Source organism: Corvus kubaryi, unplaced genomic scaffold, assembly GCF_017639235.1.
Source record: "Corvus kubaryi isolate FWS band 111438036 unplaced genomic scaffold, C.kubaryi_AGA036_p1.0 76, whole genome shotgun sequence".
NCBI classification, from domain to species: Eukaryota; Metazoa; Chordata; class Aves; order Passeriformes; family Corvidae; genus Corvus; species Corvus kubaryi.
Genome location: NW_024582063.1, coordinates 13795760 through 13823563, shown reverse-complemented (window position 1 = coordinate 13823563; position 27804 = coordinate 13795760). Strand labels below are relative to the sequence as shown.

At 37.6% G+C, this 27804-nt stretch overlaps 1 protein-coding gene across 2 annotated transcripts in view; it reads right to left on the bottom strand.

The window, feature by feature from the left end:
- Positions 1–27804, bottom strand: part of PRKCE (protein kinase C epsilon) — a 287813-nt gene that overhangs the window by 107932 nt on the left and 152077 nt on the right. For both annotated transcript variants that reach the window (XM_042051563.1, XM_042051562.1), the window contains exons 3-5: positions 3118–3277; positions 1935–1969; positions 437–522 (exon numbers count right to left, since the gene is read on the bottom strand). In XM_042051563.1, the coding sequence (XP_041907497.1) occupies positions 437–522; positions 1935–1969; positions 3118–3277 (281 nt within the window). The remainder of the gene's footprint in view (positions 1–436; positions 523–1934; positions 1970–3117; positions 3278–27804) is intronic.

Genomic DNA, 27804 nt, shown 5'->3' with positions numbered 1-27804 from the left:
CTTTTATGTCGGTGTCAGATACCCACCCGAGCATCCCAGCTCTCCTATCAGCTGCTGATGGCTCAGCCGCACAAAATGCAGCCAGGGGAATGAAGGACCCCAGCCTGCTTCTTCTGAATTAAACTGACAAGGCTTGTAGCAACTCAGAAATGGAGAGAGAATGTTAAAAGTGAAAAGGAGTGGAAAGATCTCTCTGAAACTTTGAGCTCAGATGTTATAGAAAGTACATAAATTAGAATTAAATTTCTGTATGATAATTCCCATGTAAATGAAACTGTGATGGCAATCTAGAATTCCAAAGTAAATGCTACACCACAAAATGACCAGAAGGGCACAAAAAAGTCTGCAGCATCTATTGATTAAACAGAGGGGATGATACTAGTTTGAACAGATCAGACAGAATTTTATCTAGAAAAATTATTTTATAAACATTTACCTCATCGTGAGTTTCCTGTTTTTTTAAGCCAGCACACTTTGTTATTATAAGTTCATGGCATCTCTTGTGAACTACACAAGTGCAAACTAGAAAGACAAAAACAGATAAAAGAATGAGTTTTCATAAAGATTAATTTAAAGCAGAAGTCTGATCTCAGCAGACTAGAACTGCTGGAATTTTAAAGTGTGCAAGTGACTGGTGGTGACTTGGTGAGTCCTATGAAATAAGCTGGTTTACAAAGGCAGAAGATAATGGACTTTCAAAAGACCAAATAATTTTAAGATAACTAAAGCATACCTGCCAAATATCTCATCTATGAAACTACAAATTACTTTCTGAAATGTTGACTGCAATTTTTCTTGGTTTTTACATATGTGATTTATTTATCTGATGAAGTCCATGATCTCCATGTTACATGAGACACAACAGCAAAAACAATTCCTGTCTAAAGAGCTTCCACAGGAAAACAGACATAAAGATAACTCATTGTAAAAGTCAAAAGAATAGAAAAAAAAAGAAGTCAAACATTCTTTCTGTAACACATTATCATAAGTTGACAGCAGTAAAAGGTTTCAGGAGGCAAAAATGCCTTGCCAATATACATCCTGATTATTTAATCAATGAATAACATTTGCAGATGTGACAGATAAGATTAACAATTACTAGGTCTATCATACCACAGAATTCAAGATCATTAAACAAAGTAAAAACCCTCATAGTGAAGTAATGAATTTCACTTCCTCCAGTTTTGGTCATTGTTGTAAGAAAAAAGAAAACTAAATCAGAAGTCGAGGTACCTCTCCAGTGTGTTAATACAGTAATTCTTATTATAGCATCAGAGCTCTATGAAAAAAAAATGGCATTTACTTATTTACAATTAAATTTCATCAAGTCTTTTGTAACTAGCAATCATCACTAACTTGATGGTTTCTACTTGTTAGATGAGTACTAAGTACTAACACATCATCCCAAGAGGTGATTGCATAAAAAAGTAGGAGTACAAGATATTGAGTTGAAAAAATGGGATATGAAAATGAAGCACTTATGCAGTCTTTGCTATAACCTTCTCTAATGATGACCTCTATAATTATCTCATCTATTTAAATTACAGTCTTTGCAATTACCTGGAATTTTTAAACATAGAATCTTAAGCAGAATAAAGAGCTCTCAATTTTAAAATGCAAGACTTGAAAAATGAAGACGCCAACATCTGCAGATATGGTTGCCTAGATGGATATACATTACGAGGTACCTGGGATCTGATGTTCAGGGCTGTTAGCTGAGCTCCTACTTCATATATGACTCCTAAGACCAACAGTTTTGAAAAAAATTACTGCGACTTGTTGCAAAGATTGTATACTTGTTGAAACAAACTTATTCTGATCATCATGCGCTAAATTCTTAGCATCGTACATATACAATGCCTGACAAAAATACCTTATTACTTATATAACATAATAAATATATTTAAACTGTCCTTAAGTAGAATTTCTCTTACCTTGACACTGGTATCCCTGTTTTCCTATTACACCCCTGAAAAATAATAAAGTGTTTTAGAAAACAAAGAGGAAATATTTTTAAAAATGAAAACATTTTTCCCTTCCTTTCCTGGACGTGCACATGTTTAAAGAAAAGCTTCTCATAAGCAATCATCTGACAATTGCATGCCTAGACTGAGATCAGTTCAAAGTAGGAACATTTCAGCTGCTAAGAGGTAACAGGAAGAATGACAGACCATGAAGGCAGTCAGAAGTACAGACACATTTTCTATAGTGAAACAGACAGAGCCAAAGGGTACAGGGAAAGGGGACAAAGTGGTAAATCATCATCAAGCAGACCTCTAAATAGACAGAAGATTGCATTTGTCAATACTGCTTGAAATCACCTTAGCCAAGCTAAAGCCTAACCTCCAGGCACTTTTTAGAGGAAAGCAGTTGAGTTCATGCACATTTCACATCATTTTACATTAAGAAAGACTGATTCATTGCACACTCCTAAGAAATATTTACTGTGGATCACATCAGATCTTATGTGTAAATCAGTATCTCTAGGTCACTTTGGAAAACATCAGGAGCTGCTGAAAAACAACTGAAAACTGAATGTCTCCATCACTCCTCCCTATGTGAAAATTGCAAATACTCAAAAGTAATGTAAACAATTTCCAAAAGGGAGTTCTTCGTGTACACTGCAATAATAAAGACACTGTACACTGAGCACCAAAACCTCTGTATCGTTAGACGTATAATATACCCATATTCCATTAACTTCAGTAGGATGCACAGGAGCTTGCATTTCTTAGAAGGAAGATGGTGATTCTTAAGCATGTAACAAAGAATTCTGTCATCTTGACAGAATGTAAAGGTCTAATATTAAGTCTAAATCTACACTGAGGCACTTACATAATACTAGACTGGCTGTCTACCTGGAATTTAGCGTGCACTAGATGGGGAAATATGGAACTTTGTGGCTGAAAGGAAACCACAACTACAACGAATTCTAAAATTAGTGATGGGAGTTTAACAGGCTTCTATTATCATCTGCAACACTGGTGACAGCTTAATGTCAAAATAAAGAGGAAAAGAACTACTGCTCTATACCATTTTCACTTCAGCAGAACAGGAAGGTATGCTAACTCCCCAGTTCGAAGAAGCAAAGAAAGCAAAGCCACAGTTACTCCATACCATATAAAGTCTCTGCAGTGCGAGCAGTAGGTTGGTTGTCTAAGGTAGGTGGCCATAAACTTGTGTCCATTAACCTGATGCACCCTGCGCCGCACGGCACCCTGGCGCTTCCTGGGGCGCATCCGTTCCCGGAACACACGCTCTTCATTGTCCTTGGGTGCTGAAACACAGGGAAAAACAATAAGCACTGGCTGTCACAGACACAAGGATGAGCAAACTCAAATGCAAAGTATAGGTAGATACTCTCCAAAAATAAAAATAATCCTCTCTACCCAGCAGTGCAAAATAACTTACTTCAGTTTTGGATAATTTTTATTCATTTTTAACATCAATTACCAAAAGGGCAAAGGTTTTCATTGCCTAGTACAGGAACTTCTATTTCCTCTAAAGCTTCATCTATGAATTCACGCTAAGTTGAAATTAAGTCCTCTACACTTTATCAAGCACACTGACAACCTCTTAACAGTAATTACACAGTTAGATTCTCCAAACAGCTCAGAATTTCACCTCACTTGATCTTCAGGGGAAAAAAAGATCCCAACAATCCCTGATCCCTGTACACCCAGAAAGTGCTGATACAAGTGCAAGAAAGCTGAGTACAACTACATATTATCAAGAACAAAAAATTCCATCCAGAATTGACTACTTTGTAGAATTCCTGATTAAGATCTGAACTTCAGCCTCTAATAACCCAATTTGATACTAATACATGCTCAGCAAAATGTTCAAGGGAAGGAAGTTGTTCTTCTTAACCAATTCCTGTTCCAATTGTACATGAGATTTAATGGCAGAGGAAGTATAAAATGAAGTTGATATATCTCAGACTGAAAACATTTGGAAAAAATTCTTCCAAGTACATTTGGTCTTTTTCTTAAGGTTTTTATTGAAAAGTATCACTAACATCACTAATATAATGTTCTGTATGCATTAAGCAAAAGCTGAGGATTAATTAGCAATGAAGAACAGTTGACAATTGTTAATGAAAGACAGATTTTACAAACATCCCCTGAGCCACTCATGCCTTGGCAAACTAGAATATAAGACTTGGAGGGGACCATATTCAGTCATCCATTGCCAACTGAATCTACGCACTTAGTATTTCAGTGCATATAACACTTTGGTCTGTAGTTAACACTTGTCGTTCTTTGAATTTCAGCTACTGTGAATCATTACAATGGCCTAAAAATACCAACTTTGGTCTGCTGCAAGCTTTTCTGTACATGATTGAGTTGTCCAAGCAACAGTACAGTACCTAATAATAACACACAGAAAATTCAAAGTCTGAGAACCACTCAATGTATAAAGGTCTCAAATTCTTTTACAAACATTGGAATAAATCCTGGTTTTGAGGGTTGTAAAAGGTATTGATTAAAGAATTTCTATTAAATTGTCTTAAATTAAACTAATGGATGGACATCCTGGGAAAAAACAGAGAACAGATGAACAAATCAAGATCAATGTCTTTCACTGCAGAGCAAGGGCTAAACTCCATGAGACCAGCAAATTTATGTGCAAAAGAGCCTAAGTTCCATACACATTAATGTCTCACAAAAACTTCATACTCAGAGCGGGTTTTCATCCTAAGATGACACATCTGTGGGATGGCCAGAGTGGCACTACTTTTCTATTTTAAAGTGAGGTCTCAGTAAATAACCACTGACTCATACACAAAGCTACCCCTTTTATTTATGCTGAAGAACAACCAAAAAGCAATGGTTGTAGGACGCCTTTCAATAAAGAGATAAGAAATAGCAGATAGTTACCAATTATGCTTATTTTTATGTTGTCAATTCTGTTTATTTTTAGGTATTAAGCAAAACTCTAATGTCTAATAAATGTAACAGCCTTAAGAGAAAGACTGTCTTCCACAAAGCATATGCAACAAGTAGTTGGAAATCCAAGCAAAGATCCATTTTTCCAGCTTCTTGAATGATTAACTAACTTAACAAAGCAGCAGAAAATCTTTTAAAAGCTATTACAGGAAATAATTCTATATTAGCACAGACCTGTTCTTTTGGTTATCATCCAGATTGTAGGCTTTGCTGCAGTATGCACAGCCTGTATGTGAGAAAGTTAAAATCCAACTCTTCTGGAAAGGTTTTCCAGAAAGTTATCTGCTTACATGAAACGAACAAGATGTTCTGACAGTGCACAATACACATTTGATAGGATATTCAGTCTACAATACTGTTTTTCTCATTATTTCATCTTAAGTGCAATTCTTCACAGATAAAGCACCTGTAATTTTACAGAGCATGTAAAATCCTCCTCTTGTTTTGGCTACATAAATGCAGTATCATGACACGGGGTTTTTTCTGTTTGTTTGTTTTGTTTTTACCAACAAAGTCTTAAAACTACTTTCACTGCATTACTTTTAGTTCTATATTTAATACTTTAATGAAATTCCATTTTTCCCTTCTAATACTTACAGTTTAAATAAAACAATGAAACAGTATCTTTTTCAGAAATGCACTGACTTGAAAACAGATACAAGCAATACATCTGAAATTATCAGATTAAATGGCAGGCCTCGATTATCAAAATCACTTCCACACAAATAGCATCACTGTGTGTGAGAAGGATACTCTAACAACTCAAGAAAATGTCATTTTCTTGGTTTATCTTGGATAATGCTGGAGGTCCATTAGCCAGTTACCGCCGAACAGTCTCTGCTGCCAGTCTGCTATTCTCCTTTTGTCACCAAAGACTGGCACTTGGCCAAATCCATGCCCCATGCCCTGCTTTAGAGTCAAAATGCATGGATGAACTGCACGTTCAAGAGCAGTGACTGCTTCCACTTCACCTCTCATTACAGCCCGTGTAGAATCCCCACCCAGTCAGTCAGCAGCAGAACTCGTTTAGAGGGCTCGGAGCAGCATAGAATCATAGAGTCATGGAATCGTTACGATTGGAAAAGACCTTTAAGATCCCTTGGCCTAACCATTAGCCCAGCACTGCCAAGGCCACCACTAAACCATGTCCCTAAGTGCCACATCTACATGTCTTTTAAATACCTCCAAGGATGGTGACTTCCCCAGGCAGCCTGTTCTGATGCATGACTACACAATTCATAAAGAAATTTTTCCAGTCTAGACCTCCCTGGTACAACTTGATAGCATTTCCTCTTGTTCTATCACTTGTTATTTGGGAGAAGAGACCAGCTCCCACATCACTACACCCTCCTTTCAGGTAGTTTTAGAGAGCAGAAAGGTCTCCTCTAGGGCTCCTTTTCTCCAGGCTAAACAAGCATCTGACATTACAGCGCATGACTGACCACTGGATGACTGGACATCAGCCTTTCATCACAGCAGATGAAGTCACAAGAGAAATTAGCTCACCCATCAGCTTAACACCCAGTTAACATTAAGTTCAGTCAGTTTATTCACTGTGACCCTACATAAACATATAAGCAGTGCTTTTCTGCAGTCCCCAAGCAAAACACTGCCACATCTTGCACAAGACTGCATTTTAGGAAAAATGTTTTACTGAAAAGGTGGTCAGGCATTGGAATAGGCAGCCCAGGATGTGGTGGAGTCACCATTCCTGGAAGTGTTCAAAAAACATGTGCATTTGGCACTTAAGTACATGGTTTAGTGCTGAACATGGAGGTGTTGGGTTAACAGGTGGACTTGATGATCTCAGAGGTCTTTTCCAACCTTAACAATCCTATGATTCACACTGCTGTTTTGGGCCACAGGCACAAAACCAGGCAGGAACTGTCCCAGGTGACTCAGAAGCAGATAATCACATCTGTTCTGGCTCATACCCAGGGTTGTGAACCACATTTCTGGCAGAACTAAGAGTAGTCTGTATTCAAATTAAAATCTATCTTCTACTGAACAGCCACACTAGAGATGTAACTTTATCTGTCTGATGACACCTACTTCAGAAGGGGGCTACACTGCTCTCCCCAAACATCTCTCATCGTTTACAAGCAGGAAAGCAAAGATTAGAAAATGCTATCAGAAAGCAGGGAGTACTTGGGAAGACCCCCAGCATGAGTGTGATACAGACAACTGGTGTTTGCAATGCATTCTGTTGAAAATACTAGCATCCCAAACAAAATTGGCCTCTTAAATACATTTTTGAAAGTCTTACAGAATATGGCACACTGTGCATGGCATTTCTATTCTTAGCAGAGGACTTAAAATTAAGTGAATTTTTCATAGTAAGAATATTAGCAAGTTTCGATATAAACCACTTCTTCTCACGGTATGTCTACTGAATAGTCACAGAGGGTTATCATTTCCTCAGTAAAGGCTGTTTCTTTATGTAATGTATATTCTGTTCCCTGTTTCGCTTTTGAGTCCTTCTGTCTTCTGTACTATTCAGTTTATCCTTTTTAAATGCATTTCTTTAATTTTAATTTTCAAAAGATAGAGTAAGAAATGATGATAATTTCCAAGTGTTCATGGAGAATACTGTCAATGGAGCACATTGAATTTAGGCTTTATATGATGGTACTTGAGAATTGGCAAATTTAGAACTAATTTTGTTTCAAAACCATACCCAGTAATGCCACTACTCCTGTTCACTGCAGCCAAGAGTAACTCTGAGTTATTTGAAAACCAATAGCATGTAATTGCTTTTATATACTCATATGTACATACATACATAATGCCTACAATTTTAAAGACTCAAAAGACTTGCAGGCTGAACTCCAAGCTCTAAGGGAAGTGTTATAAAAGTCAGAAGTATCTGGCATGAAAAATTGCACAAAATTCATAAATACCTGCAAAATGGAGGCTTAAATGAGCTGTCTGGAACTACATTTAATGCTGTTCATTGTGTAGTATCCATTAAGCATGAATTGTAAATCACAACTTAAAAGTTATTACTTAAAATTTAAAAGAAAGCGATGCATAATGCTCAGCAACCTGCAGAGGAAGCAAGACTGGGGCAATAAGACCTGTACACCAAATAACAAAGGCTCAACCATGTCAGGTCTTGTTTCATACTAAAACAGTTTCAGCACAAATGAGAAGGGCTCAATGTGGAGCACTAAGTGCAACAGGATTATCCTGCGTAGCCTTTTCCATTTTTTATCTTTGGTGTTCTGAGTACTTCCAGAATTCTGACAATGACCAGAAAAATGCAAAAAATAAGGCCAAAAAAGACACACAGTAGAGGGTCATCCAGCATCTTTTATTGCTGAGGATGGTGACTTCTAAATAGGAACATGCTGAGCCCTTCCCTTAACCTGGAGGTGATTGTTACCACACTGTCAGTGTTTGGGGAAGAAAAAAAAAAATGAAGCTTTAGTTAAATGGCTTCTGCCCCACCAAAGCCAAAGTGTGGGCCATGTACAGTAACCCTTTCTGCAACTGGTCGAGCTGCCAGGTAACCCCTTGCAAGAGAACACTGATCCCTCCTGGCACTTCTGGCACAAGGGGCATTTCACCCTGGGCATCTCCTGGGTGCCACATTGCTGTCATCCATAATTTACAAGCAGCATCCAGAAAAACCAGTTGGTTTAACATCAACCTTTAATAATTACAACTGACCCTAACTGAACAACAAATGCAAAGGAACAATGGTTGTACTGATGATTTTTTGCCGAAGACGAAAACTAACAGCTTTTGTATCATACTTAAGCCTGACCACTTTAATCAGTGTGCATGTACTGAATTAGAGCTTTTGTTTTAGCACTTTATAATGTCTAAACAGAGGAAGGATATTGATTGAAGCAGGAGAGGGAATTTGTCTAAAAATATGTTGTAAAGTGAGAAGGACTTCTCAGGATTCAGTATGGAGTGTAACCAGATCATTATGCATCAGAACTAGGTCTCAAAGGATTATTCCCAAACTCTATTTTGGGCTGTACAGTAGAAGCATATATATCGTCATCAAGATTTCTCCAGGCAGAAATCATTACAGGATTTTGCCTTTAAGACTTTAATCTATCTTAAATGGAAAAAAAACCCCAACGAAAAACTATCAACAACAAAAAGCAATATATTTGCATATATTTGCATTTCTCTATCCTTTCTTCTGAAAAAGCCTTGCTTAGTAGTAACACGTGCAACAAACTAATTTCGTACCTTTTAGAGAAAAAAATAGTAAGGTAAATGCTTCAATACAATTTCACAAAGCTGTTACTGATAAGCACAGAAATTAAGTAGATAGTTTAACACAGTCATAGAAAGAGCATGAAATTTTTCTACATCTTTTTCTAGAAATGTTTCCAGACCATTTCTTAAACAAGGAACAAGCATACAGGTTTTGCTTACTGTATCTCAAATCTGCTTTATTTAGGAGACAGGAAATTTCTTGTTTAATAGGAGAATAATCAGATCCTTCAATAACACTGTATGTTAACAAAACCAAAGATGCTGAGTGCTACTAAAGAAGTGAAAAAATGCTCACAAAATGCGTGAGTTTTAAAAGAGATATGTGTCAAGACATGTCTGCTCACACCAGCTATTTACTAAACGCACTGAAGAATAAACTGCATTTTAAAGTATATCAAGCCCAAATATGGTGGGTGGCTTTGCAGCATCGGATGAGGCTCAACTGTACTTGCCTTCAAACACGTGCTTACCTATAAATGCTTAAATTCTTCTCTAAAAGAGAGATTCTACTTGTAAGTATTTTAAAATTTCCCTTGATATGCACACAGATGGAGTTCATTTGGGTTGTGATAGACACATAGTTTTGTTTGAGGGCTTCTATTACTTTCCTTTTCCTAAAAAAAGAGCCCAAACCAAAACACCAATAGTACTATAAAGCTATCCAATGATTATTTACACATGATTCAAACTTTTTCTACATACTTAATTATTATCAGGGACACATTCATAAACTCACTAAAAGCTGAAGGGACAAGAGCAACTCCCCACATCCTTTCAAACAGAAATGCTTTCACATTCAATACACTTAATAAAGGAGGACCTAATGTCCAGAAGTACTAAAGAGTCTCATTGATACTGATGGTCCAGTTGCAATTTCAGCACATGGAGAAGTCCAATTTAGTTTTCAGAAATGTCCCAACCTTGCTGACGGGCAATAATCTGGACCAAGTGCTCAAAACCAGGAGTGTGGGACCTGAAGAGACTGGGTGAACCCACACTGCTGCCCCAGCTGCAGCTGATCCACTCGGCTACAGCAGAGGCTGGGGTGAGGAGGGATTTGTTTCCATACCTGCTCAGACAAAATTTTCCTTCTAATGACTCTGAGACTTTTCCTAAGAAAGAATTAGTGACAATTTACAGAAGCTTAAAGTATTAACAACATGGAATTACATATGGTCATCTTCAGTGATCATACAGCATGGTTCAATAAATCCAGTATTTAGCAAACAGAATTCTGTTTTATAGGAACTGGACCACTGGTAGAGGGTAGATATGAATATGTGCTCCATTTTTTAGATCCCTGAAAGCTCACAGAGATGATGGGGTACTGACCTCATTTTCGAGGGTGGATATAGCAATTTCTGTACTTAAACAGCTGTCAGATCCACAAAGGAAGCAAATCAGTGACAGATTCCTCCTACTTCCTCTCAATATCTTTATTAATGATTTTAAGAAAAATGCTATTCCTGAAACAATCAACTTGTAACTACAATTTACATATTACAATTTATTTGACAAAAGAAGTTACATCGCTAGAAATACCACAGGGAATTTATTGCTATATGGCAGGTTTTCTGAGAAGTGAATTTCACATCTCAAGGTTTTTAAAATAATGTTTCCACTTTCAAACCTTTTTGCAAAAGCCACACTTTAGTGCTTTTTCAGTTGGAAAGGAGATGTCACAGACAACAGAGTCAAAAACCAAAAAACCAATGCTAACTAAGGTTATTTCAGACTTTCAGTGTTATTTTTCAGGAGGAACAAACAGCCTCACTCTAAACACAATGCCCTTATGTCAATAAATCTGCAATTGAAATTAGAGAAGTGGAAATGCATTCTACATATGGCAAATACTAAAGCTGTTATTCAGGAGAAAAAGCTTACTCCATGAAATTTAATGTGTCTATTCATGTCCTAACTAGTAAAGTAATAATTTACAAAATGTGTAACTTTTTTGGTGCCATAATTTGACTTGATAAACTTGCAGGCAGAAAATTAAATTAGTTTGCGTCAGTAAGAGTCAGATCATGTTACAGTGTTAGTAATGAGCAGTATTAGCAGCCTGGTGTTAGCCCTGTTAGTGTTAAGCCCTGACAGACTAACAAGATGAAATATCTCATATTAAGTCAACTACTTACTAGAGCTAAAAAAATACACAATCTTCTAACTGAAGAAACTACATCTATATTATAACACATTAGATTATTATTATTATAAGATTATTGTAACTGATCAGATTATTATATTGATCAGAAAAGCTATTCTCTACTGCTTTTTTAAAAAGAATCTACTTACTGCTTTTTTAAAAGATTCTACTGCTACTGCTGCAAGTCTACAAACATGTCCTACAAATTGATTGCACCGTGCTCCTCGGAGCACACCCAGCCCCTTGTGGTGGCAGTGGTGGTGGTCAGTGCTCTGGTGACACACCCTCATACTGGCTGTGCTTTGTCTTCAGTGAAAGAAGGAGGATGAGACAAACCATCACAGTCAGGGCTGCTGTGGGAGGTGAACTTCCACAGTGGTACAGAGCCATGCTTATTTTAACAGAGCTCCAGGCTATGGAAGTATCTGCAGGGTCAAATGACCTCTCTGCAAGGTCACCACCTGAGCTGCTGGCCTTTGTCAGCTCCCTGGAAAGGAAACAGTGCTGTGATGCAAAGAAGGAAAACAAGCATTGTAAAAACTTAAGGACAAAGCCCTTTTCCCAGAGGTAACTATTAAACCAGACAGATCCCAAATAACACTATTTTAAGGAAGTGTTTATGATAGAATAGAGAAGTTCGGCAGTCTTCTTCTAATATTTGCAAAAGTTGCATAGATTACAATGAAATAGATCCTTCTATGACTGGGATTTCTAGTCCTTCAGAAGTTGTTTCTTAAATATTTGTTCAACCCCAGCTTTGTTCCTTTCCCACAGAATAACAGAAGCCCAAGTGGCAGGCACCTAGAAGATTCCTGAGCTCAGTCTCCTGCAGCGGGGAAGCATCTCATGTACTTCAGGCATCCTCAGCTTTCATTTTTTTGATGGCTCTCAAAAATCTCCGGTGAGGGAAATTCCACAACACACTCGTGTATCTTGTTTCACTCCTCTGGCAGGCAGGCTGTTTTTCTAATATTCAACCTAAATCTTTTTGCAATAAGTTGTGCTGGATGAGTGATGGCACCCTGAAAAAGCAAGTTTTTGCCAGCACAGAAACTACTGAAGTATCAGTAGCAAGGCAGCCATTATCCTGCGGATACCACGCAAAAGGCCAGAGACACAGCAAGGTCCCACAGAAAAGAGGACTGCAAAAATTTTGTATGATTCTCAGGCCACAGCAAGACAGAAACTGCTCTGCACTAAACAGGACCCCGTGGATATCCCAGTCACATGCTAGCTGCAGAAAAGTCGTGATAGCTGAAGGTAAAAAAGGGAATGAAAATCACTTACTGCCCTAAAGCTACTAAATCTAAGTTGTCTTGCTGATTCCATTTCCAGATTCCCATCCTGATAGCAACAACTTGTTTCCATCCAAGCTTTGAAACGCATGTAACAAAGCTCACTTGCACTTAACATTTCTATATTAAAATTCCATATAACCACATTAAGAATCTATGGTGCATAACCTACATAGGTCAGAGAAGATGGCTTTCAAAACATTGCTTTATAATGCTTGCAGCCCTCACCAAGCTCAAGCCTGTGATAAACATTACACAGATTCAGAGTACTTCACAGCGGCAGTGAAATCTTACCTACAATTAGAGAAGTGGTTTTGTTTTTTAAATTTTTTCTTTATTTGTTTCTGGATAAAGTACTAAATATTTGCTTGTATCCTCCACAGGGCAGAGGGAGCCCGCTGCAGAACTGACTGTGATTTAGAGAACCTCACACAGAGCCAATGTAATAACTGAGACAGCCAAAGAAGATTGCATAGCAGCTTCCTTACCCCAAGCAGGAAGAATCCTTTCAATTTGACTGAATTTGGCATAAAGTAAAAAGCACGGAATCCTCAATACTTTGCTCAAAAAATGCTAATGAAAGCCAGAGGAGCTTCAAGTGATATATTAATATTTTATTTATACAGACTTTTTTTTCTTATACATTTAGGTAATGATAATGCTGTTGTTGAACTAATTAAAATAAAGGCTTTAAAATTTGGAAATTAATTCTCCCTTCCAACAGTACTAAAGTAGTAAGACACAAAGTAGCTGTACCTTCATGTATGTAAACCCACTGATGAGACTGCAATGGTTCTAATAAACAAAGAAAGATCTGACCCTAAAAAGTAGGACATATTAAAACAAGGCAATCAAACCTTTGGATTTAATTTTTCACAACTCTACAGTTGAACTGAACTAAACAAGTGAGAAATATTAGTGTTATGTCTCAAAAGGACTGTTCTCCCATGCAGTTGACATAACATCTGACATAATTTTTCCATTTTTGGCCCAATATACAACCCACAGCACACTTATATCAGTGTTCCAACACATCACTACTCTTCCTAGTTTATCTAGTAGTAAGGACTGCATTATGACAATCCTGTCATCCTCTACCAACAGCCTCATCTTGCCTGTCTCCTAAGTGGGCAGTTCTTGCAATCAATTGCAAGAGACAAAAATCAGCAGCGAAAGAACTCCTTCCCTCTTTCCATTGTCTTTCTTGCAAACGTGGGAGGAATTTTCCTTATTCTGATATCCCCCCCAAGCCCACAACAAAAGCTTAATTAAGAACATCTCTGACTCACAAGCAGTGCTATTGAAGCGACTCTCACATCTATGTCTTTCAACATTACATACATTACTACAAATTTCCACTCAGAAAACAGTAATAAATATCATATGTAAATCTTGAAGTACTCAATATGATTTATTACCAGCATACTACTTTCAGACCCCAGTTGAACAAAGCATTTCTGGATGTGGCCATAAGAAAGAGCATATGCACTCTGCCATGGATTGCAGCAGAAATTTTCCAATATTTAAAGCTGTTTACCTGCTCTGCATGATGTTAAACCTATGCACCTGATGCATGCTAAAAATGGACACACATGCTAAACAGTATGTTCTTTCTCCTTGCCAGGCTTATGGACACAGCATCACGAAGGAATTGCACATGATGAGTTTACATGTTGCAAGTAGAACCGGAATGTGTTATACAGGTTTTTACTGTGGAGGTGATTGACACATGGCAGGAACAAGGAGATGACCACCCTCATAACCTGTTACTGGCAGAAGAAAAATTTCTCACTAACAAGATTAAATAATGGAAGCTTTAATGTCTTTCTCATTTGCTTTGGGTTTCAATATACAGAATATTTTTTTGTTCAAACACTATACAACAATAAAAAAATAGAGCAATGAGGGGAAATCAGAGTGCTAACTCATTCTAACTCAGTCTAGAAGGAATTGGGGTCCTACCATGCATTTCCTACCAGGTCCATCATGTCCTCTGATTGGTAATATCAGATTGCTACCTATAAAAGTAATGCTGAGTTTTTGCAGGTCTTCATGCAAAAGAACAGTAAAGGGATCTCTCTCAAGGTTCTTAGGATTACCAGCAAAATTTTGCAGCATTTGAGGTTTTGTATAGTGTGATTGCTGAAATACACAATCACATGAGAACCCCAGATCTTGATAAATTAAGCAATACATATCTAGCCCTCAGATTATGAAGAAACACTTGAAAAATGTGATTCAAAGGCACACCCCACCCCAATCATATTATGGAAAATTGTGCTTGTCTCTCCGCTGGATACACGAATTCAAAACTGTTTGGGGTTCACGTGGCAAGGTTTTGGTGGTGGTGGTAAGCTACAGAGGCAGCTTTCTGTGAGAACCTGTTAGAAGCTTCCCCTAATCCACAAATGCCAGCTGGGTGCATGACAGACCAATGATAGCTGAGGCTAAGCCCATCAGCAACAGGGATAGTGCCTCTGGCTTTAAGTATTTAAGGAGAGGAAAAAACCCACTGTGCAACAACATACAGAGAAAGAAGTAAGAATATGTGGGAGAAACAACACTGCAGACAGCAAGTTCATTGAAGAAGGAAGGCGAGAAGGTGCTGTAGGTGCCACAGCAAAGACTCCCCTGCAGCCCATGGTGAAGACCATGGTGAGACAGCCTATTCCCCTGTAGCCCATGGAGGTCCACAGTGGAGCATGGATCCCATGGACATGCCCATGGACAACCCTACACTGGAGCAGGTGGATGCCTGAAGGAGGCTGTGAGCCTACAAGAAGCCTGCGTGGGAGCAGGACCCCAGCAGGATGTGGAGACCCATGGCAAGAAAAGCCCACGCTGAAGTAGGTTTCCTGGAAGGACTTGTGACCCTGTGGAAGCAGTGGTGAAGAACTTCAGCCAGTGGGAAGGATTCATGTTGGGCAAGTTCATGACAGTCTGCCTCCCATGACAGGGCCCCCACACTGGAAGAGTGGAAGAATGTGAGGAACCCTCCCCCTGAGGAGGAAGGAGCCCAAGAGAAAACGTGTGACGAACTGATGCAACCTGCATTCTCTCTCCTGTTGTGCCTCTGGAGGAGAGGATGTAGAGGATTTGGATGTTAAGTTGAGCCTGGGAAGAAAGGAGGAGTGGGGGGAAGATGTTTCAAGATCTGTTTTTTTCTCATTATGCTTCTCTGATTTGATTGGCAATAAGTTAAATTAATTTCCCCAAGTTGAGTCTGTTTTGCCCTGAAAACACTCTCCCCACAGAGTCATGTCTCCCTGTCCTTGTGTCAATCCATGAGCTTTTCATAGTACTCTTCTCCCCTGTCCTGTTACAGAGGGGAGTGGCAGAGAGACTTTGTGGGCACCTGGCTGGGGTCAACCCACTACAGCTGGACTAACTTTGTGTCTTACTGTGTAAGACACACATGGGTAAAAGACAAGACTCTGTTTGAACCAAGTTCTTAAAGTGTACTTATTTCTAACTTTCGCTGGATTTTTTATATTCCAAACATCCTAGCTGCAAAGTTCATTTAGTCCTTATTCTCCAACCTTTGGTAAAACAGATGTATTGGTGTCTTTCTTGTTTTCAGTGATTTGGTGAGCATGGGGCTCAAAATTTCACATGTAATGAGAAGTGCTTCTGGCTTATGAAAATATGCTTCACTGGCCACCTAATTTCTAACTGAGTCAGAATTTCAGAAAAATGTTGAAGCATCATCTGCTTGAAGAAATCTAATGGGACTTGAGCTGTTTTACCTGACCTATGGCAGATCAAGTCTCTAATAAAAAGTATACTCACAGAGGAAAAGAATTGGCAAAGAGCCTTCGAAGAGGCAACAGATGTGTTGATTGAGATGTATTTTGTTTTCCATAGTTCTCTAAAATTGATGTAAAATTCAGGAATGCTTAAAAACTTACTGATGGAAGCAGCTGGCAAGTGGGAAGAGTGGGATGTTGGATGATGAGGTGACTTAGCATGGGAATTGAGAGGAAAAAAATAAAAGACCAAAATGGAATCCGACAGAGTCTTAAACCTCTCACTTTGGAGAAGGAAACTCAGAGAAAAATGGGATGTGAAAGAAAAGGGAGGGAGGAATAAAAGGGAACACAGGGCTGATGAAAAGAGCACATCAGAGAATACTCCTTTTCCTCCCTGTAGGACAAACTGTGAGCAACGCAACTCACATCTGTCAGTGGCCCAAACTCCAACAGCAATCTGAATTTAGAATTATTGTTAATCACTTAATTTCCTTTCTACCCACTTGCTGTACAGAAAAGTTAACTCTCCTTATTACAGAAAGCTCATACATAAGAACTAGCAGATATACATGTACAGAGTTAGCTACAGAAAAGCACTCAAGATCCATGCCTTTTCCACAGGGATCTAGATACCTGTCTTACATTGCTCTAACAGTTTGGATATTCTCATGACAAAAGAAAATACATTAGACTTGCTAAGGTTTTCCCAAAGATACTATCAATCAAATTCACTGAAACAATTAACTTAAAAAACCCCACCACAGATGCTGTGTCTTTAGATTCATCATAGATAAAGCTAATTTAAACTAAGTTTATGCAGAAGACAGGTACAGAAAGTGAGCTTTTCTAGTTCTTCTCCTTCCACAAATCACCTTTTGCTACTTCCTAAAATGGAAAGCAGTTCAGTACTAAAAAATGCCCTCAGCACTCACTGAAGATTGACTTTCAACATATATGTGAAGACTTCATATAAGAATAAATGTGTGCAGGAGAAAACCTGCTTCTAACATTTCTTAAAACTGTAAGTCTTTCAAGAAAAATATTTGTTAAACTCTGGGCAGTGTATTTGTATCTTGTATCTGAGAGAGAAAATAGAACTAAAAAGAATAAAAGCTCTGAATTCTTCTCTTTTCTTCTTCAGAACAAAAACCAAATAAAATGCTTCTTCGAGATGCAAACAACTTTCTCCCTACTCCAGAAACTAAATCAGGCAACGAAAACAAAGACAAAACAACTCTTGGAGTGATTTTAGATGTAATTTTTCTCTTATTATTCCAGTGCTGTAGCTGTTTTCTGTTTAGCATGGACCCTGTCTTCACACCAGTGGTACTACCTTTGGATGTTCTAAGGCATCAGGTAAGCTCTCCTGACACTGAGAGCATGAAAACTCATCTAGAAACCTGTGCACAGCACAAGGAGGATTGGGTCCAACCAAAATCTGTGGAGAGCTGAGAGAATGACAAGGAGACTGCGTGCAGCACAAAGGACAACTATTTGTACAACTTAATGCTCTAAATGCATAGCCACATGAGGATAAGATCTATCTTTGGTTACAGCTCTACACTTATGCCAGAGAACAGAGACACATACATAAAATCCAGGAGAATTTGGCTCAGTTTACTTACAGTAGGGATAAAAAAAGAAACCTTAATCGTCTGTGTCCAAAGTGGAAAGATACAAAATGTTCTAGCAATTGTAAAAAACTGACCTCCAAAACTTCATTCCATTTATTATTTTGTTTATTAACAAGTCAAAGAGATAGCAGACACTTTAAAAAAACCTTAAAAAATTCAGGTCACAGCCCATTATCTCAAAACCTTTCTGTCCTCCTTGCTTTGCCAGCACCTCTGCTCATATTCAAACACTACATAATTCATTTTAACGTAGCCTTATCAGGTTGCTGAATAAGAATGTGAAAGTCAGCTGGCTGTAAGTTAAAAAAATATATTCTGTGCCTTCTTATTGCTGCTGTCACTGATTTAGCTGTTCCCATGGTAAACTTAAATACCACCACAGGAAGCTGTATCATCTATCAATTCACAAGTTGCAAAGTGTGGTGGATGGAGATTTCATTTAACAGATCCCAGAACTGTCTGGTTGAAGGATGTGGCAGTTGAAAGCTGGAGACTGAATTTCTTGGGTTTTTTTCTCTTGCCTTTTTTTTTTTTAACAATCCCGTATAATCTCAAGAATAAGACATATGGCAGCACTTCCAAGTTGGTTTCAAAGAGATTTTGATTTCCCACTCACTTTCTCTCAGTGTGAATTACCTAAGAAGGTGTCAGAAGTTCCTCGAGAAAATCCTTCTAACACTGGTTGTCTTTAGAAAAAGAACCTCTAGAGAGAAGCACCTTTACAAATATAAAACAAGCCAAAAAACAAAACCTCAAATGATTTTGCCTGCTCTATAGCTGGAGCCTCTAACTTGGCTCTCCATGACATCACAGCAGTCATGGATTAGTTTATTACAATCATTTTAATTCAGGAAAAAATCCACTTCCTTCTTGAGAAGGAGACAAAAACACCCTAAGAAAGAAATTATTCCACACACTGAAGATATTTTATCATCAGAAATTGCATAAATAACAGCTAATGTACCCTATGACACCTCTTCTTTTAGTAACTATCTATTGAAAATCAAAAATATATTCTTACATGTTGAAAAGATTTCTCTGAGTGTTTTTTTTTATAAAACATTACCTTTACCATTAGCATACAGTAGCCAAATAAAAATAGTGAATTCATTTTAAGAAATACAAACAAAGGTGGAAAAAGACAATTTTAAAAGCTAATTTAAACTAAATAAAACCACATTTATAATCTGACCTTTCCTTTATTCCACTTCTGGAAAACCATAACCAAAAGACTTTAACAAAGAGAAAAACATATAAAGATGTTTTTTAACAAGTAGAAAAGAAATGCAAGGAAATGGAAACACAGCATTTTAAGATCTGAGCACTCCAAAAATCTCTTAAAAGAAAATTCTTCACTATGAATCCTCAAGACTTTTTTAAAGCTCCCAGTATTACCCCTTCCAACACATGAAACCAAATCTTACTTTTCGATGTCTTCGGAACACCCCGTGAATCTGAAAATTTGATATCACACAGTGAATCTAAACCAGTCAATTGCCAATTACCAATTTTGTGCCTGTATTTTTGGAACCACTACAAGAAACTTTTGCTAGAAAGTACAGATTTTATAGGATACAGTGAAACTGTCTGAACTCAGATGCATTAAAAGTGTCTTAAATCCTATATCCAAACCCAGAGGTATTCAGAATAGCTGCCTCTATCTGGCAACTTGGACCTTGATTTCCATATTGTGGAATCAGTTTGCTTACTCTCCTACAGGCAAGAACATCATCTTAGTCTACACAATGCCCCTTGTTCCATGGTGGGGAAAAAGTCATAGAAATAGGCCAAGAAAATTAGATGTCACTGAGTGATTTTCAGTCAGCCCACACAGAACATTAGGGGGAAGAAAGCATTCCTCTGAGCAAGCATTAGCACTATTATTAGCAGCATCTAGACTTATTTAAAATAACTATTCCCGTATCTATTCCAGCAAGCAATACAAATTACACTTGTCCCTTAGATGGAAAGACAGACACAAAATCACGAATATGATCCTCCCTCTGCATTGTATTTATCTTTACCAGAAGGAAGAAAAACAGGATAGAAAGTATTCCTGGAAACCAAGGGCAAAAATAAATCTTAGTTAAGAGAAGCCAATTGAAACATTATGATTATCGTGCCAGAGCTGTGGTTTCAATGAAAATGAATTGTAAATCATTTAGAAAGTAGTAGAAAGCTGCATCACAAATCAAAAGTAGTAAGATCCCAGTTTCAGTATGGAGAGACCAGCAGATCATTGCTGCCCACCATCAACAATGCAGGAGTTGTGTGACTCTACCATTGCACCAGAAGCATGTTCTGAATCACCATCAAAATTATCTGACCTGGGCATTTACAAGTTTTCAAACCAATGGGACAATCACTAGATGCAAGGAGCACTTGCCTTCTGACCAGTGAAGACCCCTGGTTTTATTTGTATCACATTTTCCCCTTCCTTTCATTCTCACAAATGTGTAACTTCCTGCTGACATTACAGAACATCCTCTGTCTGGTCACACGTGCAACAAGAGGGTGAACTCCTATTAACAGCTACTGAAATACTCCTGGTAAGTTATCCTTTCTAACATGGTGATATACCACTGGTCCAAACATAGGAACTCTTTCAGCCCACCACCCATTTCTTTAAGGGTTACTGCCTCTCAAACAGCTGTTTCCCCCCTCAGACACAAACTGCATACATGCTGAAATACAATGGTCTTGGTCAGGGACCAACTCTGAGAAACTGCCAGGAGTTTTGAGTTATATTGCTGTAAACTCACACAAAAGTAATCTGTCTCTGCACATATAAAACAAAGAAAGAAATGGTTCTCAGAAGAGCAGTTCTTTGGAACAGGTTTTTAAGGTGCTTTATAGCTTATGCATAACAAAATTAAAGCAAAAATCTCTCAGCAAGCATGAGACTTCTTCAAGAAATTAAAATAGAAATTTTCCTCCTATTTAAAGTGAAGTAACAGGTTATACTAGACTACAGCAATAATGACTCATTTGTTAATTTAAAAAAATTATTTTATTTTTTTATTTACATGCAATGGTGTTATTGTTTCATATTAACTCCTGAGAAATAGCATTTTTCCTACAATCAGTTTTTTCTTCTAACACTGTCAAACACCAACTCTCCCTTTTCCTCCACCTCTGGGTCTCGGAAGAACACAAATTAGAAACCTGTTTCTAAAAACTGATTTTTAAAACCCCACTTACAAAAGCTATGATTTTACTTCCACTGAGTTGGCCATGATGGCCCCTTCTCTTTCCCCCTTCCCTTATCCAGGGCTAAGGAAACAGTGTATATCAAAACTGACAAGATTTTCAGATACAATTTACAATGTAATAGATAGGCAGGCAGGCAGACAAAGCAGACAACTTTTTAAATTTAGTGATTATGGTTTACTGTGAAAGGAGATATTTTTCCTGAGAGGAGTTCAGGATTATCTGGTTTATTTTTGGTTATCACATCTTTCTAGCAGATCATGATTCATTCACTAGTCTTCAAGGAAGACCAGTGCACATGAGTATTTTTAAGCACAGTGCTTGCATAGTTTAAAACTCATTTGCAGCAGTAAGATTAGATCTCTAATGAAGGCTCAGCACTTCTGCCCATGTATTACATGCAAGGCACTGTGGAGCCCTACAGCTCGAGCTGGACTCCAGTCCTGCAGAAACCCAGCGGCAAAGCAGCACACACTATGGGGATCTCCCCAGGCCAGACCGAGATAATGTTCCTAAGTGGAGTCTTCAGCACAGGGATGTGGATGTTTTATGCAGTGAAGTACAATTTTAGAAAAACAGGCTAAATATTTTTATTTAACATACATATCATGTGTTTTTACAGGCACATATAGATACATACACAGTCAAATCTGATGTCAGAAGAGATGTACACAGTTCTGCTGTGCTCTCCTCTCCCTGTGAAATTTACAATCACATCTCATTTGGGGAATTTGGAAGATTGCAGAAGAAGGCGCATTTACCCACACAGAGATTGTCTCTCATAAACTTTGCTAATGCAAATTCTATTCTGTAAGTTCAATACAGCTTTCATCACCACCTTTAACCTGTTCTGTTAAACACAGGTGTAACTATTGGGCCTCTTGAACAAAACCATAACCAAATTTCCTAAGAGGTAGCATCATGTAGAAGTGTTTTGTTTTCCCTCTTGCAGAAAATATTCTTCTTAGTGCTTGAGGTTTTTGAAGACTATTCAGTTCAGTGACAGTCCATGAAACAGTGCTCTGCTTCCAATTGTTGCTGAATTACTAAGAATTGGAAGTAACATTTAGAAATTTTAAGAAAAGAACTTCTGAGAAAGGCAATTCCTAGGAAACAAGCCTCTCTAAATACTAAAGAAATATGCTCATGTTTAAGATCATAAAAGATAAATTAAAGTAAATTATTAAAGGAGCTATAAAAATCCTGAGCATTCTGAAAATAAGGAGATTCATAATCAAGACAAACAAACCTTTGAACACAGCAATTCAAACATCCCTTTATTTGAGGCTCCAAGCTAAACAAACCTTTCAGCCATAAGTGTAAAACCCATAAATATCCCATAAATTATAAGATCCCTGAAGACTTTAAGTGATGATCCAACATATAATTAGAAATTTCAGGACCTCACTTTGCCTTGTGACAGTAAGCTGTATTGATGATGCATTTTATCATACCCATAAGTTGCACAATGTGTTATTTTTTAACTCATGCTACTTGTTCTAAATAGATCCAAAATGTTACCTTCAGACAATCACATAAATTCATGTATGCTCAGTATGGAGAGCTAACAGGAATTGTTTTTCCAGAAAAACATTCAAGCTAACTTTCAATTATATAAGTGTCAACTGCCATATTTAAAAAAATTATTTAATGGATACAATAAGATTTCAATTATTTGGGTTTTTTTCACCTAGTCATAAAAAAGCTGCCAAACTGCCTTCAAAGAATGCTATAATTTACATGGAGAGACCACCTGAAAAAACCATCAGAGAAGGACGTAAAAGTATTAAACAAACTTTAAATTAATAAAAGAAGTTTTATTTATATTTAAGATGTTGTGAGATAGACACATGACACCACAAGCTGTTATTAGTCGCAGTGTTGTCCTTTCACCTTGTTTAATGGGTTCCCTTTGCAAAGTGAACTGAACGTGGAGTTTGCTTCTCAAATAGAATGAAAAAATACATTAATGTGCTGAAAAAGCTCACACCCATAAAGCATTAATGAGCATATTATTTGCTTCAGGTGAATGCACTACCTTTTCCTTTCAGCAGAACTCACTTAAGATTCTCTGAAGACTTGCTTCTGAACAGTTCTATGACCTAGTTTAAAGAAAATGTACAAGGATTATATTTTTGGCTCTTAAAATCAAGGTTTTTTTGCATTTCCAAACTTTGCTGAATCGTTTTGGCTGTGGTGCCTGTCCTTATCTGCCCAAGCAATACTCAGCAGTATGGAATTTGCTTCCAGTAGAAGCTGAAAGTGCTAGCACTTTGCAAAAACCATTATCTCTTTAGCAAAGCATCTTTCATTGTATTTTACAAAACAGTTTTGAAGCCTTTCGATACATACACGCAATCTCCATCTGTGCAGTAGAAATGTACTCAAATGCATGCAAGAAAATCTTCAGTTGGTCTTTCAAAACATGACCTAAAAACATCCTACAACAGAACTCTGTTCATTAATATATGAATATAAGACCTAGTGCTGCAAACACAAAGGAATGAGCACTGAGAATCAACTGCTAAGACTGTTTGTGTAAAAAGGTTGACTTACTGAAGGTTTCAAAATCTGCAAAATCAATTAAAAGAATCAGGTTTTATTATTGAACATATTCTAACTACATTAACAGTAGAAGGGAGATGACTGAGCCTCAGAGGTAGCGCTCAGTGGAGTTAATAAAAAAAAGAGCTAAGTGATTTAATTACACCTTTCAAATCTGCCTGCTCACATAGACCCCATACTTCAACATTCAAACTTAGTTTCATCCCTTCTACTAAAAATAACTTTTATTACAGGGGAGTAAAAGTAAAAAGCTTATTCAGAACAAAAATTATAATTTCAGACAATGCATGGAGTGAAATGACATGTACCTTCCCATGTTAATGAGTATTTCAGTAGCAGCATGGCTTACGTAATAATCACGGGGTTTATGGCAGCTGGTTATTTTGACAAGAAATCTGAAGGAGCTGTGTGAAAATAGCACGGAAAGAAGGAAAGAAAAGCAATAGGTCTGACAAGTAGATGCCCTTATAAAAAGCACACCAAGTCTGCTCCTTGCAACTTAGTTTTCATATTGAGGGTCCAATTTTGAATCCTATGAATAGATTAAAAAGGAATTTGAAACAAAAATCTTAAGGAACCCATCTGCAAACATGTTTCTAAAAAGTCTCTCTCCACTGAAATGGAAATTGCTGAACACGGAGTGGGCATACTCCTATATTTTTAAGCAGAGACTAACTTTTTAATACATTGTAGCGAATGGGGGAAACAGAAACAAGGCTCAATCAGAACAGTTGAACTGTGTTTTTGAACATTTCAATTTCACTTCTGACAAAAAAAATTAGGGACCAATACTGTTCTCAAACACCAAAGAAAGACCCTTACTACTCCTTTTCAACAGGAGAAAAGGCTAAGGCAAAAATATGTAATTCACAGTAAATCCCAGCAGATGAAAAGACAATTTTACTGAATGAAACGTTGGGGTTTTTTTCCAAAAATGCAATTCGAAGTTTAACATTTACAAACAGCACAGCTAAAGTCTGACCATCAAAACCAAAACAATAGTGATTAGTTCATAGCTTGTTTTCACAGAAGCCACAGTAGTGCACCTTTCTTAAAATGGTTGTTGATTCTGAGCAGCACAACCACATGGTGGCAGAAGAACCAACATCTTGCTCAGGAGCTGCACTGCTCTGGGGAGGCCATGCAACCTGACGGGCTCGCACAATGAATTATTTGCCCCTAATAATGATGATGAAAAACGGATTGGTTCAGGGTAACTCAGCCCTCAGGGCTGATAAAGGTACGTGTCTTCCCAGAGCATTCTAGCTGCTGCAAATTGAATTGCTGCTTTATAGATTGAAAGCTTGTACAACTGGAAACTTCAATTTAAAGTAAGATCAGATTATTTTGTATGTAACTGTTAATAAAGTTTCAGGGGAAAAAACCTCCAAACAATTGTTTTAATGCCAGATTCAGCTTAAAAATTTGGAAGAGCTCCGATTTGAAAACACATTAAGAATAACAGCATTCATTGAAAATTTTATATACCCATCCATAATTTTAAGAGATTCTTTTTATCACTATTAAAACAGATCAGTAGTTATTTTACTAGATTAGTAAACAAGGCTTCAACTACCAATCTGTTTTACTTTTCTCTCCTCTGTTTCATACCGTAGGAAGACCCTGGCGGAATGGAATGTATTTCACCGTGCGCGGGGCAGGAACGCTTGTTCTCCTCAGTGTCACCGGCCTGGGCAGAGCATGGGCTGGACAGCCACGGCCATTCCCTGCCCTGCCCCAGCCTGTGGGAGTGCCCCTGCATGGCTGCCCAAGCACGGCTCAGCATCACGCCCACTGACTGACACGTGCACCTGCACAGCGAGGAAACTATTCCCTTCCCTTGACTTGAGCACAATCCTGCCACAACAACAGACAAACAATTAACCTGCTAACCCAAAAGGATGATTCCTGAACGAGCCTGAAAGCTTTAGCAGCTTACTGCACTCAAGTGCAACCCGGCGGAAAATCTACTGAAGCAAAGCTCCAGGGAATACCTCCTGCATAATATCTAAAATACATATATGTATTAATTAAATATATCATCAATTAAAATAAAAATACTGTGGTTTGCAACTAAAACCAAGAATCCAACTAAATGGATCTCGCAGTCTTTTTATACAGCTCACTAAATGTAACTCCCACTATTTATAACTTAAAATAATTGCACATAATGCTTTTACCTCTCAACAGAGATATTTCTGCTCCTCAGTGTTTCCTGACAAAAATCAAAATGCCCTCAGCTAGACTGCAGCAAAATAAAAGAATGGCTGATGACAGATGTAGATACCATAATGCATTATGTTGACGATGATTTGTCATATTCATAGATACTAGTTGTCTGGAGCAAAATGATAATCACTGGAACATTCTGGGTGTGTGTATAAGAGAAAAAAAGACAGCATGAGGCTCGCCTCTTACATGGAATGAAAAGTGTGTTTACACTGGCATTTAATCTCAAATTAGGTGCGCCTTTGGAAAGCAAGTCTCCTGATCATCCCTACCTACCATGCTTTGCTCCACATCACCAAAAATGCTCTCAGAGAGCACAAACCAGACACTTATCTGGCAAAACTAAGGCAGACAAGAGCTTGTCTAAAGTGCTTAAGGCACACATAGTGTGGACACTGGATCCTCCAGCATTGAAGCTTTGCCTTAAAAGTCCAACCCCATGGTGCTGGATGCTGTGCTAATGCAAAGCCACCAGATTCTGGGGCACATTTTGGGATCTGAAAATATAAAACAATAGTATTGTTCCTATCACAAATTATTTTAATGCTTTCTTTTACACGTGTATTTCATTGTGTCTATCATGGCACGTCTCATTATTTGTAGTACATTAAAGTACAAGTCTACTGAAACCAGAGAAAAAAACTTGTGCAAAACATTGCTAAATATCTTTTAAATTAATACAATTTAGTTATTGGAATACCCCTGCCAGGTTACTGATTTCAGCAAGTTTAGTGAAAAAAATAAGCATTAACCTACATGAAAAATTACTAAAAAAAATTTGGGCAATATAATTTTCTTTTCTTTCCGCAAATCACACTCCTACACAATACTCAGGAGCAAAAAGCTACAATGGGAATCTATTATAAATACTTTTGGAGAGAATATATGCATCATCAGTGTCTGAGTGACAAAATGTTAATATTGGCAAATGGCCCTTAAGCTAGGTTCTGAGACATACAGTTAAACAGAATGTTAATGTTTTTCTTCCTGTGATTTTCTTTCAAGAGAAATAAAATTCGAAAAAATAAATATGCAACATCTAAAACATGAATTCAACATAACTAAAGCAAAAGGAAAACATTTATATTAAATAGCTTTTCTGTTCTGCTCAGCAGACATAGCCATAGTATAACGTATTCATTACCAACTTCCCCCTGTACATTATTAATTTCTGTTCGACTGGTGTCACTTATAAGAGGAACAGAATTTTGAATTTGTAGAAGTTGGAGGGTTTTTTAAATCAATTTTTAATTGATTTTTTGCATTTTCAACAAAAATTTGGATTATAACTACCCTTATGGAAAATGTCTCTCCTTACTAGATTATACAAAGAAATGTAATACTTCAGCTTCTCTTTAGCTTTATTAACCTCACCCATTGCTGTTTGCTTATACACCTACATCGTATCCAGGACTGAGGTGGCATTGCACCCCAACCACACACGTGCATTAATAATTTAGCCTGGAAAAGACCTTGAAAGGTCATCTGGCTGGGAGCCCATTCAAAGCAGGACTAACCTCAAAGTCAGTCAGAGCTCATAGCACTCATCAGCATAGGCTCTCTCTGTTTCCCGTTTGCAGCCTTATGACATACATCTGAATAATTCACAAGGTCTCAGATTGCTCCAGCCGCTGTACTATAATAACAATCGCACATAATTTGTAGTTTGTGAAATATTTTACTAATGTTTATACATCCCTTTGAAACCTTGCAACTAATATAAAAGCAAAAAGTATGTGACTGGAGGAAAACACGAAACTTTAATTTGAGAACGGTAATTGAAGAAGC